The 19,482-nt window shown below is 38.0% G+C and overlaps 1 protein-coding gene across 1 annotated transcript in view; it reads left to right on the top strand.

Moving 5' to 3' along the window:
* The window catches only part of HHIP (hedgehog interacting protein), a 73,454-nt gene that overhangs the window by 38,427 nt on the left and 15,545 nt on the right, over positions 1 to 19,482 (top strand). Inside the window, exons 5-11 of the mRNA XM_066186562.1 lie at positions 10,186 to 10,337; positions 10,780 to 10,953; positions 11,780 to 11,923; positions 12,808 to 12,929; positions 14,975 to 15,098; positions 15,468 to 15,598; positions 16,192 to 16,273. Of these exons, the coding sequence (XP_066042659.1) occupies positions 10,186 to 10,337; positions 10,780 to 10,953; positions 11,780 to 11,923; positions 12,808 to 12,929; positions 14,975 to 15,098; positions 15,468 to 15,598; positions 16,192 to 16,273 (929 nt within the window). The remainder of the gene's footprint in view (positions 1 to 10,185; positions 10,338 to 10,779; positions 10,954 to 11,779; positions 11,924 to 12,807; positions 12,930 to 14,974; positions 15,099 to 15,467; positions 15,599 to 16,191; positions 16,274 to 19,482) is intronic.

Raw genomic sequence — 19,482 nt, 5'->3', positions numbered from 1 at the left:
GTGTGGACTGAAAGGTTCTCAGAAAGGGCCAAATGAAATATTTCATTTCAGTGTTGACATTCTTTTAACTAAAACTAATTTCTAAACTGAAAACAACTCACTGAAATCATCAAAATTCCCACTTTTACACGTATTAGAACTGGATGTTTCAAGAATTTCAGAACTATTTCATTTTTTGCCCCCCAAATACAATATGTGTGACAAGCAAACCTCCCTTTCCACCAGGGAAAGCGGGGGCTTGGACAAATCAGCATTTTCCAACTGTGGTCTTTATTCAGAGAGCTTCCAGCCATTTGCACTGAAGACATTTTTCATAGCAATTTACTGGTTGTCTTAGGACAAATGAGTTCTGAAGTTCTATGTCTGCATCAGCTATTGACGCACACAAACATATTCCTCCAATTATTCCATATGCATGCAGTGCCTCACCCTATTTCATTTTTATAACTGTGCATGCTTAACACATTCCTTCTTTGCAATGTCCAAAACTATCTTTGCATTCTCAACAAGAAACATATTTCTCATTCACACATCTTGGGCCAAACCCAGATGGTATTAGTTTCCTACAAGGGTATTTCCTGTATGTCTGAATTGTCAACACGGCTGTGGATTGCCATCATTCTCCTCTTATATACAGATTCTAGTCATGGAGAGCAAACCGTATATCCTCCACCACCCTGGTTTTTCCACTTGGCACATTTCATAAAAATATTCATGTCTCTCTTCAAAATATTAATATTTTTCTCGGCATTTTAGTTGAGAGGTAAAGACAAGACCTATATGAGGGATCCACAAAAAATGCTCGACTATTTTAGCTTCCTCAGGTGTTTGCAAAACGTCTGTGGAAAATATCTGGATATCTCTGGATTTATTTACTGCTCCTTCTCAGGTAGCTGGCAAAATACATGTATTTTCTAAGACTTACTGAAACAACTAAAATAATTTGATTGCTTAAGGTAGGATTTAAAGCCAAGCTTAACTGCAGCAGTGTAGGTAAGTTGCTCAGGGGCCTTTCTGCCCTTGGGCTGCTCAGCTCCTGGGGCATTGGGTGGTTGATGGGATTGGCAAAGAACCAGACAGAAAAATCCTTGGGCAGTATCAGAGAATTCAAACACATTTGTCTTCCCAGCTCTCATTCAGTACCTTTTCAGAAATGTGAGGGTTCAATGTTTAGATGTGTTTCTGACCCAGGTACAAACATGATGCACATGCATGATTTTTGTTGAAAAGAATGCAATCATGGCCTTTTTGGAATTATCTCTGGGTGTATTTGTACCAGGACGCCAAAAAGTGCAGTCCTTATATTTCAAGGAATTTGATTTTTGATAACGAACACAGTTCCAATGCTCACATTCACGTGTGGAAGGCTAGAACTTAGTAGCAGATGCTGGACATTTAAATGGGTTTTCTGTTTGCATTTGTGCCAATACAACAAGACCATTTACTTTTTGACACAGCTGAATGGCCAAAGAACGTAGGTAAAAACAATTTCAATACTGAAGTAAGAAGACATAGCACAGTGGCCTACCCTTCATCCAGTAGCGCTGTTGTATGTCTACTGGTAAAATCTTGAAGAATGCTTACAGAGCTTCTAAATACAAAGTCTGACTTTGCCTATTATGTTTAGCTCAATAATTATTGAGAAAACCAGCAACACATGCAGCCAGCATTTGCTTTGAAGATATGACACGTTATTATCAAAACTATGCTGAATGCTATTGCTAAATATAGGCTGAAATATGCCTCTCCATGCATCCAGATTTCAGAGTCCAAAAGTTCTTCGGATACTAGAGAGCAGAATAGCATTTGCTTTATCGCTAGGATTTGCACACACATTAGTTGGCAGCTGAAAAACAGTGACGTGTTCCCATCTTTTGGGGCCTGCAGGCAAAGCCTCACGTTCTACGTCGGGTCTCTGCCCTCAGGTGAGAACCTCAGACAACATCATAGGTGGATTCTAAGCAGCAATTGCAGCAAACCTTTTCTTACCCTTCCTGTCTCTCTCCTAAGTTTTTATGCTACTTGAACTTCTATCCTTCAAATTGTCTCCCACTCCCCTACTTAAAACCATTCAGATAATACAATTTTCCAGTTTCCTACAATAAGAAGAAAAGGAGATTGGAAATATCGTGCAGACATCACTTGAAAGCTTTTCCTAAGTGCCTTCAGAGCCTTAGTGACTTAAGCCAGAAATTTGCTTAAGAAATAACCTTCAATGAAGAAGATTACTTTTATATTTACAGCGAAGATGAGCATCATTTTGATAAGCCGTGGAATTCACTCTTCTCTCAAAACAGTGACAGAGCTCATAAAGGCCACAGTTTAATCCAGGTTATGTTGCAAATATGAATGATTATCATGGCAATACTTGGCAAAGAAATACAAACGGTGTGGACTGAATGAAGTGCCTCTTGCCCTTCATTAATCTCTGACTAAAGGTATCCTGTTGAAGGGGTGTTTTTTAGAATTCTTTTAACCATTTCTTTTGCAAGATGCAGACTGCTAGCAACTTCTGGCACTTGCTGAGCGAGTTTTAATATCCATTAGCATGCAGACAACAGTAAGGACACAGAGACCAATCTAAGCAGAAATCTAAAGCTTTTTTCCTTCAAGCTGGCTGTGGTTTTCTGTGTTCTCCCCCAGCCCCACAATATTTAAGCACATAGCTCATGTGAATGTACCATTCCTTTTGCAACCAGAAAAAGCAAATATCTGCTCTAATAGGTGACAGTTCAGCATTGAGAGCCAAAGGAGAAAGGCAGAATTGTTTGTAAGAGTAATGTCATCATGGCACATTCCCATTTGCATCCCTCTTTTTTGAAACTAGCTATTTTTAATGCCTACAATTAGACAGATCAACATTTCTGGTTTTAATTTAATGCAGAGAGTATGATAATTAGTGTTATTCTGTTCTGAATTATATGCCTAAATTTCCATATAAAGTGGTCACGGTAAAACAGCATGAATTTGTTTTCGATTATCGGAGTATAGAATTTGTTGTAGGTTCGTTCATTTTACATAAGCACTGTCAAATTTGCTCTGTGTCACCATACATCCTTTTTTTTTCCCCTCTCTCAGCAGAAAAGAAAATAAGTCTTATAGCTCATTTAAAGTGCTGTAGACTTTTTTGTGGACATTTATTAAAATTAGCAGCTCAGGAGATCCCTGCATAGTAGCAGGATTTTTATTTTTCCATAGCATATTTTTATCCACAGGAAGGACAAAAGTGACATCAGTGATTGGCTGAAATGTCATGCCATAAAAAAAGAGGAACTTCTGTATTGAATTGTAATTCTTTTAGTCTTCTGACAACTCTCTGCCACTAATCTGAATTTTAAACAGAAAAAAAATCGTATTGAACATGCTACTGCAAAATAAAGATAAGTTTTATATACACAGTGAGGGAAGGAGAGCATAAGAAAACCAGAAGAGATGGTTGTAAGGATCATAGTCAAATTAGAGCATTGGTAGAACGGCAAGTCACTAATAAGATTAATTTGTATTGTTTGTGTGTTTACAGAAAAAATAAAGTCAGATAGCATCAAGATAGGGTGTAAGTTTTAAAAAGTCATTCTTGATCGGAAGAGGTAAAGCCACAGTTTTGGTGACTGGGAAAAAAAGGGTTATTAGTGTCTTGTCATCATGTCATGTATTTGTGAATGTAAATGGAACATAGTATGTTCTCTGTGGGGCATCATCTGAGCCGATTTTATTGGACTGCCCACTGAAAGAGAGTTGTAAAATTTGCCTTTATCACAGAAGTGGCATGGAAAGGTGGGTAAAGCTTCAGAGCAACAGAAAGGAGGAGGAAAAAATACAAAGGTCATCAAGTCTATTCTCCCCTATTAATGAAGGATTTTCATGGTCAGTAAATTTCTGAGCAACTTACTGCATTCTCATTCACTGGAAGGAAGCTTTCTCGCTTTCCTGGAAGGCTAATTCTGCAGCACAATAGACCTCAAACCAATGCAGCAGAAAACCTGTCAGGGAAAGACAGTCTGTAGTGGAAGAATGCTGAAGGGGGAAAGTGTAGGAGAGCAGATATGCCAAATAAATAAATAAAAGCCCAGAAAGTGGAGGCGTGCCAGGGAACTGAGAAGGAGCATGCTTATTTTTTACCTTCCCATAGTGGCCTCCGCTGGTGAACCACTCACTGAGTTGCTGGTGGAATGTAAAGCTTCCTTGAAAATAAATCCAGCTGGGGACAGAGGTGGAATCACCACCTGTGTTCCCAGAGGATAAATGCTGCTTACAGCTCAAGAGGCCTCTGTGGTGCAGGAAAGTGTGTAATTCACACCTTCCTGAGCCAGCTTTACTGAATGCAATAATCATCTGGTCTTTATTTGAATCTCCCTCTTCCGGGACTGATTTCCACTGTCTTCTGTTATTCCACTTCTCCTAAAGCAGTGCAGTACATAAAGTTTCTCAGTCCAGATGTAGACCTCACATGGGCTCATGGCCACCTCCTTGCAAGCACACTCACAGCCGTATGTCACTCTGCCCAAAACCTCTCAATTATTGGCCGGCTCTGGGCAGTCTCAAAGCTTTCAGCTGCTCTCAACCAATAACTGGGAGAGTTGTAAAAGCAGGATTCCTGTTGTACCAGAGGAGTGTGAAGGAGGCAAGCTGTGCGTTTGTGTTGGGTTGGCATCTGCATTTATAAGTTTCATGTACTTTCTTTAGGAGGACGGAAAGAAAGAATTGTATTATCAGGGAACGAGGATTGTCATTTGGATTAAACTAAAGGCTTGCCCAGCAGAACAGCAAAATCTGGAGTTGAGGAATTAAAAATATAAGTACAGAGGACTAGGACTAGAAGTGAAAGGTCCTGCATTTAGTGACTGGTATCTTCAAAGGACTGTGAAGGTAAGGAAAATAAAAAGCGATCCCCCCATGTCAAAATTTTGTCTTTGCTACAACAGAAATAAGAAGAAAAAAATAATTAGGTTTTAAGCTCTAGTGCTGTCAAACATCAGAACAGAAAACTTTGTGATGGATGCATTTTGGCCATTTTCAGCTAAATCCTGCCTTGCACCTAACAGAATAAAAAGCATCTCTAATTTCAGTAGGTTTTGTACTTAAATTCCAAGTCATATACAGCCCTTTAAGTATTTCTCATATATAAATTTAATTGTAAAGTGTTCCTGTACCTAAAGTCAAGTCGTAAAATAGTGCATTTGTTGAAATCAGTAAAAACTAAGGAAAATGTTTTTTAAAAAATCCTTAGATAACTACAAGAGCCTTTATAAACAAGGAAAAAAGTGAAGCTCTGCAACACAAGAGGAAAAAGGAAATGCCTTGGAGATAGGGTCTAGTATGTAGACCATATTGAGCCATGACATCAGTGTAATTATTTTCCCCTGAGGTAAATGTCTTATGTTACAAATCCTTCCCTTGCCAGAGGCCTCAGGCCCCACAGATAGCAAAGCACTGGAGTCCTCAACACCCAAGAGGTCTCAAAGGAGCTCTGCTCCTGCAGCCTGCCTGCAGCCCAGACAACTTCTGCTCCTTTCATTCTATGTTTGCTGAATTTCCACCAGTCAGGGGCAATTCCCTCTTGAGGAGCTCAGAATAGGTGGTGCGGCTTGAAGGGCAGGGTGTACCTCTGCAGCAGACCTTGGCAGGCTTCTGCTTCTGCTGGAGTCACGTTTCTGTCCTGTGCTGGGGCCAAATTTCCAAAACATGGCAATTAAGCAAACACTTCCCACTGAGAAGAATACCTGACACTGATCTTCAGACCTCCTGAATCTCATTCTGAAGAGTTCAGATGGTGCTGCCTGATAAGAGGTTTTACCCTTCACCCATGTTTTTTACAAATAAAACTCCTTAAGATCACTTGGTAAGGCATATTGCTTATGCTATTTATTACATAGGAAATAAACTAAATTAAAGGTGATGATATTACTTCAACAACTTACCCAATATTTGTGCTATAAGAATAGATGAAAAAAAAAACCCCAGATATAAAGCTATTAGAGTTAAAATATTAGGTCAGTGTTGAATTTGCATATTTTAAGCACAGCCCCTTTTAGAAAAGGTTGTTACTCCATTTCAACACAAGAGTGAGTTTGTCCAGATAAAAAAGTCAAGTATAAATACCATTATACACCATATATATATACACACATCATAATAGTAAAGTATAAATACCGTTATTTTGGAAGTATTATATAAAGAGTGCATTTCAAAATCAATTTTAAAGGAAAACTTGGAACATGCTACCTACATTGTTTACTATTAAGCCACATAGAGTAATGGAAATAAATGGTCATGTCTGGTTTTGCTTACTAGCATTAATTACTACTAAGGATATGTAATTAAGGGTCATACTTACAATATGATCTAATTAAGGGTCATACTTACAATATGATCTATTTTAAATTAAATCATTTAAAACACCAGTTAAAGCATTCCTGTGTGTTTCTCTGTATTTACTGTATGCAATAACACATATATTGACATAATTAAATGGCAGTATGTCTTAAAAATAAGTGCAGCATATGTTTCTGTATTATAGAAAAAGTATAATATCTTAATAAAATAATAAAACTTTTGTCTGTAATATCAGAGCTACACCAGAGTGCATTTGAAAGCACCCAAATTGGAAGCAGAGCCTACTTCTAAGTAGTGGTTACATGAAAATAGCACCATTCCGTAAAAATCCAGTATTCACATGCCTCACTTCTAGTATTCACAGGCAAGTTACTTCTCTTAGTGTTAGGTCAAAATACAAAGTGGATCATTTTGTGCAGTTGTTTAACATTTTTACAAGTATAAATATATTGTAGCAGAAATTACAACACAAAAAGAAGTATCAAAAATATCCTTCAGTTGAGAACAATACTGCTGCAATATACTTTCAGAACTGACCTAATGTAGCTAAACAACCCTTTAAAAATGAAAAATATAGAAACACTTTGTTTTAATGTTTACTTGGCTTTGTAACGACTTTATGGAATTCTGATTAAATTATTTTCGTGACTGTGGTCTTACACTAGACCAGACTGGGGTTTAAAGGTGCAAGGTTCCTGGCCTAAGGAAATCAGTTTTGAAAGAAGTGTAGTATTGGTGCAGAAGGTGTCACAGCCACGAACAGGAGAGGGGGGCGTTCAAGCCACAGAGCAGCACAGGCAGACATCGAAAGTGGGAGCTGCCAGACTTAGTTACGACACGAATTTCACATTGGCCCCAGTCCACAGTATGTTTAAGTAATTAATACTCATTTCAGCCAACCATCATTCTTTGTCTTCAACAGGCATCCCAATGGAATACAAAGATTTGTCTCATTCTTCTTGCCCTTTCTTATACAACTGACAAACATTAATGGCTGTTCCATCAAATAGTGCAGAGCAGAATCTCATACAAGCTGCTTTGTCATCTACAGTTTGTTGGTGCTCGTTTCATCTAAAGGGAAACATTCAAAGTAAAGGATGCCAATAACCTTTTAAGCTGCCAAGAAGAAGATGCAGATATTTGACACGTTCTATCCACAGGAAAGACTGTAAAGCCTGGGATACTAGTTTCACATCAAAAGTCCATTGATAAAAAAAAATAAAAGAGGAATATTCTATAGAGAAAGTCTGAGGTTTTGTACATAATTATTTGGTTTGATAGTACTAAAATAACTCCTCCTAAGGGATTTTGCTGGGTATCTCTCCACTTACCACACAGCATATGAGACAGCACTACAGAAAACGATATACTTTCTGGCACATAGAGGGCATTTCAAAAGCTATGGAAATTGTGGCAGGGATGTGGTTGGGAAGAACAGGTTTGCCAGTTAGTGACAAAGTTGAAAATACGCATGAAGAATCCATTTCCAAAACCAGGAAAACTAAATGTGGAATAACTCATCTGGATGTCTAGTTGAACATGAGCCAACTAATGGCTTGATGCTGCACTGATTTCAGGATCTTGGAGGATATTCACAAAGTTTTTATTAACTGCATGAGTAAATAGAGTTTTTAGAACAAAATGTGTCTCTCTGACTTTGAAAAACACCAATGTGACTTTACAAGGAGCAACAGAAACAATCTACAAAGTGATACACTGCTCTCTAACAATCATGCAAGACAGCAATGGGTAGAAGCCACGGCCTGATCCTACAAATGCAACTTGCCATAGTTACTACTTTGCAGGTCCCGTGTTTCATTCATTTTTCAAATTCTTACTTCATGTGTGCTTCATTAAAAGCTCTTAATTTAATTTTCACCTGTTTACGCTTTCAACAACTTCGCTTTCACACTGAGACAGCTGCCATGGCATCAAGTGCTACATAAAATCTTCAGCTCAGTAACAAAAGGATCTTTTCTTTCTAATACTTTCAATAACTCACCTTGCGTGGCAGACCTAGTGTGACTCACTGACATTCCTGGGCCCTTAAATGAGTTGAACTCATCTCTCAGGAGAAGAAATAGGACTGTCTTTGTCTGGGCACAACAGATAGAATCATTCATCAGGAATCTTTGAAATATGCCTTTCTGTTCCCAAAGCAACTGATTTGCCTCCCTTTGCTTCAGACTTTATCAGAGCAACTTGGTCAAAACTCTTAGAAACTCAAACAATAATATCTAAAATCAGTTCAGACTCAGCTGCAGAATTATTTTTGGCTCATAAGGGAGAAAGAGCTGGATTGGCAGTCCCTTCATCCATGATGACTGCAACTGATTTGGCAGCTCTAACTAGACTTTCAAAACTAACCTTTCTGATAACCCCCTGAAACTAAATTTTTCTAGCAAACAAACTAGCAAATTTTGTCTGCCTCTAAATTAGCAGGATCCAGATCTCATTGTACAAATCTGTTTGTATGGAAATCTCTTGACCTATTTACATCTCCATTTCTGACTCAGGTTTCTCTTTGGTGGTCGTGATTAAAAAGGAAGTACGGCAATCACGTTGAATTAAAATAAATTAAAGCTGTGCACTTTCCCAATTAGGCCCTTTGTGGGATGACTTTCAACAGGAAGACGTGCCCATCCATCACTCTGAAGTGCAAATACATTCTAAAAGCTTCTTTCTCTCTTATAATTTCAAATTTCATAATTAGTTATCTTGGGTGTGGTTAGAGTTGCAAAACGTTGTCTCCTTATGAGTGCAGAGCTGCAGCAGTTGAATCTACAACAGAGTCACTGGTTCTAGTTTTGAAGGGCCAGCAAGTCCTGAGTCAAACCCCAAAACATCTATCACCTCGTGAATAATCACATATATTAATTGAATTTGAATTGTTAACTATGTGCTGTGTTTATTTCTGTGCCTCGGCTTCGCTCTCCGTATTGCCTCAAGAGCAAGAAATGAATCTAAGTTTTATTCTTCATTTCTACAAATACAGTTTTAGGCATAGTGATAGTACATACATTTTTAGAAGCTTTTTAGTAGCCAAAAAGATAATAGCCTTCTATTTAAGTTCTATTTGCATTGTCACAATACATTACATGGATTGGATGCCTAACATATAACTGAACTAATCTTCATGGCAAACATAATAACAAAAGAAAGTTGTTCTGAGATTTTTCTATTTTTATTTTTTTTTTAAAAAAAATAACAAAAAACCTTTCCAGTGAGGGACCACATGTAAAACTATGGTTTCTCTGCACACAGACCAAGGCTGCTTATTACCTACAGTACACCAGCTATGATGAACAGACCACCATAGTTGTGACAACTGATGTTGCTGCCTCCAGGGTAAAACAAAGGTTTACATATTACACAAGCAATTTAACTGTTTTCTAAACATATTGCCAAGACAGTGGGAGTTGGCAGCCAGCACTATGTTTTAGGTTTTGGATACTTGGATTAGAAGTGACTGCTGATTATAGACCTTTTTATTCGTCTTCTACGAATTACAAGCAACCTAGTAACCCAGCAAAGAATCCTTCACAGCACTTAAACTTGTCTTCATGGCTTCCCAAAGATTACATACACAAATCACTCCACAAAAGTGGCGTAACAGACTTGGGCATAGATAACTACAGAAGGCAATTGTCTTGTTCTAACTCTTAAAGACTTCCCCAAAGTGAAATGTTTTATAATCCTTTTTGTGCAGTAGTCAGGAAAGAAAGAAAAGAGTTTGGGCAAAGATTATCCACAAGAAAGAAACTTTTTTTTTTTTTTTTTTGGGTTCCAGCTGAAACACAATAAAGAACATAATTAACTTCACAATTCTTTGTGTTTTTCATTTGACTGCAGGGAGGAGATGAAAGAGGACTGTTAAGCCTTGCATTCCACCCCAATTACAAGAAAAATGGAAAGCTGTATGTGTCTTATACCACCAACCAAGAACGGTGGGCTATTGGACCTCATGACCATATCCTTAGGGTCGTAGAGTACACAGTATCCAGGTATGAGTAGAAGTCTAAAATTAACAAACTCTGTATTTCTCAGCAACCTCTGCACTTTATATTTCTGATTTCTAAAATGAATATGAGGTTTACAATGTATAAACTTGGGCACCTGCAGAAAAACTATTGTGGATTTTATTTCAAATAGTAGTTTTGGAATGACAGTAAGTTCACTGTTTTTTTTCTTTTTAAGACCTTTTTTTCAGTTATTCTGTCTTTTTTTTTGATTACAAATACTTCCTACTCATTGTGTATAGGCAGAAAAGTAATCATTTGTGAATGCTAGAAAATTGAAATTTCTCAGAAATAACTGTTAGGCATTTTTCCACCAAGTCACAACATCCACATCTCAAAGTATAATTTGAATGAGTCAAGTGTATTTTCAGAAAGAAGAACAACAATAGTGAACTGCAAAACCTGTGTTCCTATCCTTGACTTGCAGGAAAAATCCACACCAAGTTGACATGAGGACAGCAAGAGTGTTTTTAGAAGTAGCAGAACTACATCGAAAACATCTAGGAGGACAGCTGCTGTTTGGCCCAGATGGTTTCCTCTACATTTTTCTTGGAGATGGCATGATCACTCTAGATGACATGGAGGAGATGGATGGTTTAAGGTACAAAAACCTTACCAGTGGATAGACTTCTATTATTGTGCTCAAAGGCCTCTGGCTCAGCTGAATTGCAGGTGCTCCTGTGGTTTTTAAAGTATTTTTTAAGTATAAGGATATACTCAAAACTCAGACCAGAGGGCAACTGTAGTACTTGGATTTAAATTAATGGAATGGCATTAATTTAAACATCACATCTTTCCATGTTTATGAAAAGGGTTTTGGTGCTCTTCTTCTACTTCTCCTTTCCTCCATCACAATCACAAATGTAAGTTAAAACATTTTAGTTTCTTCTGTTTCATATAATGAGAAAGTTCTAAATCCCTAAAAAAACATGCCAATATCTCCATTCAAACAATACAATTTTTTTCTCATTTTCTTTCTATATAATTAGTCTTTGGATTCTATTGTGACCAGGAATCATTGAATTCAAGGGTGGGATCCAAAGTGTGAGCAAAAAGCACTTTGTAATTACAAAGTGATTATATCCATAGTTACTCTAGATGGCACACAGTATAAAAGAGTTAGCAGCCTTATATTTGAGGCCCTAAACAAGTTTGATGTTTGCAAAGTTGTTCTTATGATCAAGTTGCTTCCCAACAACATGGGGCATTTTCGTCTTCACATAACAAGGCAAGACATTTGCCAAACTGAATCTTTGACAGCTCTGCTAGTCTTCTTTGGACTTGCATCCACCATGAAATCAATCTCTACGTGATTAATCAGTAAAGTGGGTTGTTTGTTTTGCTGGTTCACTCTAGTATTGTATGGATTAAATCTACCTGTAGAATACTTTTAAAAACCCAATTATTTTACCTTCCAACTCTCTCAGTGATTTTACAGGTTCTGTATTGCGCCTTGATGTCAATACTGACCTGTGCAATGTCCCTTATTCCATCCCTCGGAGCAACCCACACTTCAATAGCACAAACCAACCTCCTGAGATTTTTGCACATGGACTCCACAATCCAGGCCGGTAAGTAAGTTTCAATTAAAGTGAAATTACTCTGGAGCAGACCCTGTTTTCAACCAGGATTTTTCTTTATACAGTCAGGCGGCAATATTTGAATAATAAAAGGACACGTGAACTTTTTGATTCTTCCACTCCTCCACCTCCACACATATGTCACAGTAAGAAACAAATGTACATTGGCAAAGGGGAAAGAGAAGGGCATGCACAGCTACTACAAGTCAAGACCAAAATGACAGAAACAAAGGACAGGATTTTTAGTTTTAATTAGTAATAAAATTGCTACCTTTGTGAAAGAAAAGGGCTTAAAGCAGAGAGGTGGTGAAGTGCAGCTGAGATGGGAATCTTGACTGTGGAAAAAAAGGCACGTGGAAAACAAATGAGAACATCTGGTGATATCTAAACAATAGCAAGGAGGAGAACAATGCTTTAACTAAACAACACATAATTCAGCAAATTAGGTGGGTGGTAGTACTGAAGTGACATTTAAAGTCATGGTTTGAAAAAAGTCAGAAAGTCAAGTTGTTCAGATAAGGACTTGATTCTTGGACTTTTTAACAGTCCAAAATTCCTACACCATATAAGTTCATTTAGCTTAAGGCACTATTCTTTTCAGGTGCTATAGTGCAGACTACATTATATCACTAGGGAAAAATAGGGCTTTTTTCATATTGTATAGAAATGGTGTAGGAATAGCAAAGTTGTATTATCTCCTGTATATAAATCTAACATATTTCTCAGGTATTTTGGCTCAGCATGAAATAGGTCCCCCAAAAGAGTAGACACCACAACGACACAATAGTACTTCAAAATATGATGTGTCATGTTGATAATTATATGCTATGAACTCACCTTTCTCATGGACTTTCTCTTTTTTTGTTGCTTTAAAGGTGTGCTGTGGACCGGCACCCAACAGATGTAAACATCAATTTAACTATACTTTGTTCAGATTCAAATGGCAAGAACAGATCTTCTGCAAGGATCTTACAAATAATAAAGGGTAAAGACTATGGTAAGTTCTATCCAGGGTAGAGCTGCTGGCAACAGTCAGGTTCTACGTCCATGGAATAATAAACAGAAAGCAGAAGTGAATATGTGAAGCCTGTATAGCCATGATAGGAAACTTACAGCATAGATAGGATAGACAACTCATTGGATATAGAAGTGAAAAGTTCTGTCTTTACAAAAGAAAACTTCAGTGTAGAAGTGGATGAAAGATGCAGGCCAAAACCAAATTGAAATGACTCAACTTTGTTCTTGTTTTGGTGTAGAATATCATGTAAATGAGATTTAACAAATTTGACAGTTGCTAGTCTGTCAAAGATCTCACTGTTGCTGTATATTTTGGCTCATAAAGAGAATATTTTGGAATATCAGGAAATGATGAAAATGTATTCTTAATCTTTCACAAATAACCTTTTAAGACAGAGAATGGAAACCTCATGTAATGTGCCTCTTATAATGGAAAAAGTGAGATAGACAACAACAGACCACAACCAAAGAGGGAAATGACTGAGCTCTGTTTAAATGTTACTAAAAATAAAAAACTTAGAAAAAGGCACTATGCTACTATTTCATAATAAATGACTAGTTTAGATTAGATTACAGAAAGATAAATACACACAGTTAGGGACTTTAAAATATTAAAGTGCTTCATGCTCTCTCTGAATCAGTACGATTGCCAGTCACAATTTGTTTGTTTGATGTTTAACTGATGCTCACCAAGATCTCTTGCTAGTTCAGGCAAGCCAGGTGACACTTCCTCTGAGCTATCACCTGCCTGGACTGTCCATTTAGCAGCTTGTAAATTCCTGATGGTAACACGTGATAAATGCCAAATCGTGTGAAGGCATTGAGAACTGGCCTGTCTCCTGGAATGTAGCATTTCCCTTTCTAATTCACATCCCTAGGTTTTCCCACCTGTACTCCACTTAAAAGCAATGCAGCTGTGCCGGCTGGCACAACAGTACGCAACAGCCTAATGCGATTGTACCACTTCAGTTATTGCATGGATTTTCTGTGTCCATTTTATAAAAGCCAAACCAAAGAATAATATTTGGTTAACCACTGCTCCAATGGAATTTTGACTGCATCCTTATTGCAGAGTAAACTAAGCAATATTGTGTCTATCCAGAGCAGCTTGCCAATATTAATACTAGGCTGTGGGTCAATGGCTTCAATAAAAAGAGTTCACCATCCTTTTCTCCCCCATAAAATTTCAGCTGTAACTCATGTAGAATAGTCTGGGAAATGCATTTATCAAAGACTTGCAGATAGCCCTCTGACTAAAAAAAAAAAAAATCCTATTAAAAATGGTCTACTGCCTGTGGCTTTTTCAAAAATTATGCAGCTAGCATGTCAAATGGAGCCAGCTTCTACCCTAAGCAGTATTTGATTGCATGAATAGGAACATGTACACTGAAACTTCCTTGAAGAATTGTTTGATAGGACTAAATTCTGTGGTTTTATGAAATAAAAAAGGGGAAAAAAGCATAGGAATTGCAACTACTATAGCAGTACAAAATAAATTACCATGAAAAGTTATAGCCAGTAATAGTAGTGTTTTATGAGAGATAACACACATACAATGTTTAAAACTGTGATTTGGAAAGTTTCTCAAACCATTGAAAGGATTTCAAAATTAATTCTACTGAAAATCACTGGAATTTCTGCACTGGACTCTACAGTGAATGGGAGTTATTTTGTTCCTGAAGTTCAGGAGATCCAGTCTGCAAACTGGATTGACATGTAGAAATTAATCACACTGATTTCAATGGAAGTCCACCCTAATCTTTATGTAGTTTCATTCTCCCAGCTTGCGCACATGGAAGAAAGCAATTATAAACTCTCCTTTTGAAATCACTAATGGATTATTTCATAAACAGACTTTGTTGTAATTTTCAGGGATTTTTTAACATCTCATTTCTGGCAACACATCTTGAATTCTGAGGAATCTTTCAATGGATTTCATCTCTTTTCTTGAAGCAGTGACATTGTCCTAAATGTGCATCAATAAGCAAAGGCATTTGATCTAATGCTGTGGTAGTTCCTTTTCAGAGAGCGAGCCCTCACTTCTAGAATTCAAACCGTTTAGCAGTGGGTCCCTGGTTGGTGGATTTGTGTACCGGGGCTGCCAGTCGGAGAGGCTCTATGGAAGTTACGTCTTCGGAGACCGCAATGGGTAAGTTTGGGACGCCTCACGCTGAGACAAAAATGCATGTGAACTTAGTGTGCTTAGTCACTCAGCTGCCTGGATAAAGCCACACCAGCAGTCTTGCGTATTGTGTCACTTGGCCAGTTTATCAGTGTGGTAATGCAGCTTAGATTCTAGATCTGGGAATAAAATAGCACAGCATTCTAATGAATGGTGACACACAGAACATACCTGGTCCTTGGGAAAAAGTACAGGAAATCGAAAGACAAGGAACTGCACAGATGTATCTGTGAAGCTACTTGCAGCTACTGAGAAGTGTTTACTTATTTATCTGGACAATGAAAACTCTCTGTTCAAAATGTAATATAACTTTTTTTTATGTGTTTTTGAATGTAGAAATTTTTTAACACTGCAACAGAGTCCTGCAACCAAACAGTGGCAAGAGAAACCCCTCTGTCTTGGCAACACTGGCTCATGTAGAGGTTTCTTTTCAGGGCCTGTCTTGGGATTTGGAGAAGATGAATTAGGTAAATACTAAAAGAATTGTTTGGAAATCATAAGGCTTATCAGTAATTCCCACTGAAGTTTTCATAATTACAGTAAATGTTTAAAAAGAAGGCTATCTGTCCTTTGCCAAAGCTGTCTACACTGCTCTCAGCTACACCTCAGCAGTCTCATAGGAAGAACTGAAAAGATAATGTGTTGCTGGAAGGGACAAAATTCTTTATTGTGTCTCACGTGCTCTGAACCCTGGCACTCACTATGACACAATGTATAAAATACTTGCTTTTATTTCCAGCATTATGAAATTAAGGGGCAAAGACATTGCATGAGCAGACTGACCCCTCTTCTCCCTTCCTCACCAATTTAATTTTTTTAATCAATTCTATACTATATGAAAGAAAAAACTTTCATGATAGAGTATTTTTCACATTTTAGCATCAATCTGGGGAAAGTGCTTATATAAATTTTCAATTAGTGATTGATTGTGCTGTATATTTCAGTATTTCTTCTGAAGTTTTTTTTAATCTCATTTGGCAAATACAATCAGATCACAATAGTCATGTATTTAACTTCTTAGAAAAGGAGAAGTAATTTATTGCACTGTTTTCCCTAACAGGTGAGATTTACATATTATCAAGCAGTAAAAGTATGACACAGCCTCACAGTGGAAAACTCTACAAGATCGTTGACCCAAAAAGGTGAGTATTGCACTTCTCTTTGGGATCAGCCTTTCCTTCAATAGCTTAAAAACTGCAGTTCTCTTCATGTGGCTGAATTATGCAATACTGACATTCAATAAAAAGGAAAATTCTCGATGCAGGGGGCTCCCTAAAAGCAAATGTCCCAGCAGCAGCAAGCAGAATAGATTCAGTGTGTCACAGGAAGTGAATGTCAGAACAACAGAGGGGTAACCAGCACTAACTTCTGGGAATTTTTACACTTTGACATTGTGCTGAAAGCTGCCCACTTTCCCACCCAGATGTATGTTCTTAACATGTTTCCATAGAGAAGCAGACCTACTTAATGTGGAACCATGTGGACTGGTGAAAGACACTCCTGGTAGTTCTGAAGCCAAATGATTCATAAGTACCACAAAAAGTTATGCAGCATCAGTGGAAGGCAGATGCTGGAATTCTCCCCAGTGCTGCTGCTTCCTCACCTGCTGCTGTGGTGGGACAGTGCACAACAGGAGCTGGCTCCAAAGATCAGCACTGTGTGACTATAAAGCAAGTACAGAAAATACTTGGCAGTCCTAGCCAGTGTCAGTTTGACCATAATTAAGTCTAAGGGACTCGTTCAGTCTTTCCCAAACATTTCTTTTGCAGTACAGGAGATACCAGCAATGGACAATAATAGAGAGAAGTCAGTTCTCAGTAGGTGTGAGTTGTCACTGCTTACTAATATTCAACATCCTTCCACACCCCTTCCATTACCTGTCTCTCCCCTGGCAGGCTTGGAGCACCGAGGAGGGAAATCCTCTGTCCTTGGACTCTGTGCCAGAAATACACGAAATTCTTTAACAGTTCTTAAAGAACTGTTTCCAAAGGGCTCATAAATGCCACTCAAGTGATTTGTAAGACATTGAATTAATAGGATTGTTCTAATTATTTAGACTAATCTACCAGTTTTAAAATGAGGATAAATGAAAATTATCAAACCAAAGTTCCTCAAGACATGATCTTTGCAGAGCAGCTGGAGGTACGAAAATATTAAGGAATCTGGACAGACTGCAAAAAGCCAGTTCCCAACATGTCCCCAGGGCCCCAGCAGCAATAAGAGCTGATGACTAGCAGAGAGATACTCACTTTAGCTGGGGGAATACCATGTTCCTCATGGTGGATGTTGCTGCTCTATCAGACCAAGTTCTGACGTGTAGAAGTAGCACATCTATCCTGCAAAAGAATCAGAAATCAACACAAAATGAGACAGCCAACAGGAATGAAGTTTGTTGTATAATTACTTTGACCCCCTCATACCCTGCAAAAGCAGCTGCCTATTTGTTCAGCATCTACTTCAGCATGTTCCTCCATGAGTACCAGATACAGTCAGACTTCCATTTTTGGCTTTGCTGTTAAGGGAGGAATTTATTGTCAAACTTAAATTGGAAACATTGTTAGTGGGATAACAAGGGAATACAACAAGAAAATCATGACACTGGATGCACATTGTAGTATAAATTACAGCAGAGTCTCAGTGGTAGTGGAGTTTCAGTGTTTTATAATTGTACTATCCCAAAACTACAGCAAATAATTTGGAAGCAGATGTTACTGCAGGTTGGTGCAGTCTGTCAGTCAAGGTTATTATGTATGTTTTATTTATGCTTTCTGGTATTGAAAACATTTTTTTAGAACAAAACTCGCCATTCTTCCTGGGATTGTTTAGTCTGTTGGTGTATGGTTTTAAGTGAATTTTACACCCTAAATCCACTATTAGTATCTAATTACATGGGGCTGCCTTGTTTGACCTCAGCTTTTTGTTCTTGTTACCTCTTCCAGTAGGGTGGTCTTCAGCTGACATACCTGAAAGGCCAGACCTCCCATTGCTGCACTCACGGTTGGCTGTTTTCATGCATGGAAAAGGGTCAAGACTGTGTTTGGTTACTGGTGAAAGTAACCAGAAAACTCTAAAATACTTTTGCAAATTGGCACACAGTTGAAATTAAACAGACTGTGGCAAAGGGATATAGTTTTTGGTAACACTTCTCAGGAACATGGGATCATTTTCATTCAGGCAAAGATTTGAGGTTTGTTGTCTTTCAGTCTCACACCATTGCAGCTTTTAAGGGAAGGATAATGAGGCACTTCCACAACAGAGCATTGCAGCTCTATTTACCATTCCATGTGAAGTTCACACTGCCCGTGTAAAAAACTTAAAAATTCCATGGCTTTGGCAAATGTTCACGTAAAGTTTTAGTAACAAAACACTGTTATTTACGAGACACCATTCTTTTCCATGTTAATATTTTGTTGCTTCTCCTCGTGGTGTGCACCACACCAATACAACGAATATTCACATAAACCCTACCACACTAAGCTTTGTAGAACACAAAGTAAAGATGCTACAGGTGGACTATGAGTAGCAGGTAAAAATAAAATCACGAAACTATTGATTTGTCATATCTTAGAAATTCATTCCTCAGTAAAAACCCCTGTGAGAGGTGGCCCCTGGCAGACCTGTTAATTTGCAAAGAGAACCTTCCATGCCTGGAGCAGTGTAGAACAAAATTATCATTCCTTGCAGTAGCCCCCTGCTGGAAGTTAACACTTCCTTGTAAACCCAACCCTCTTCTGTTAGTGGTCATTTGTAAGCTGCCGCAAGCTTACAAAACTGTTCTTTTATTTTAAAAAATAAACATTACATGAAGGTGCAGGATTTGATTTATTTTGATCATTTTAGAATCATAGAAACATTAAGGTTGGAAAAGACCTCCAAGATCAGCAAGCCCAACCTTTGACATATCACCACCTTGTCAACTAAACCAGAGCACTGAGTGCCCTGTCCAGGTGTCTCTTGAACACCTCCAGGGATGGTGATTCCCTCGCTTCCCTGGGCAGTCCATTCCAACACTTAAAAACCCTTTTAGTGAAAATATACTTCCTGATGTCCAACCTGGACTTCCCCTGGCACAGCTTGAGGCCCTGCCCTTTTGTCTTGTAGAGAACTACTGCATAATCAAACATAACCATGACTCCTATTTTTCTTGTCTCAAATATAGATTAAGACAGCAATCTATTCGGATATAGAAAAAAAATCAAGTGGGCAGGTTAAAACATTAGAAGATCAGAAGGTGAGGGTAATCCAGAGAACCCTTTGCATTAGTGTTCAATATACAGCAATGGGAAAGTCCCATCCTAAAACAATCCTCTAAGTGTAACAGAAATGAGGTGTTAAACTGAGGTGATATATG

Source organism: Chamaea fasciata, unplaced genomic scaffold (genome assembly GCF_029207755.1).
Source record: "Chamaea fasciata isolate MVZ Bird 193981 ecotype frontalis unplaced genomic scaffold, bChaFas1.0.hap1 SCAF_6, whole genome shotgun sequence".
In the NCBI taxonomy this organism is placed as follows: Eukaryota; Metazoa; Chordata; class Aves; order Passeriformes; family Sylviidae; genus Chamaea; species Chamaea fasciata.
The sequence above is the reverse complement of the archived record's forward strand: the minus strand, read 5'-3'. Positions and strand labels throughout refer to the sequence as shown.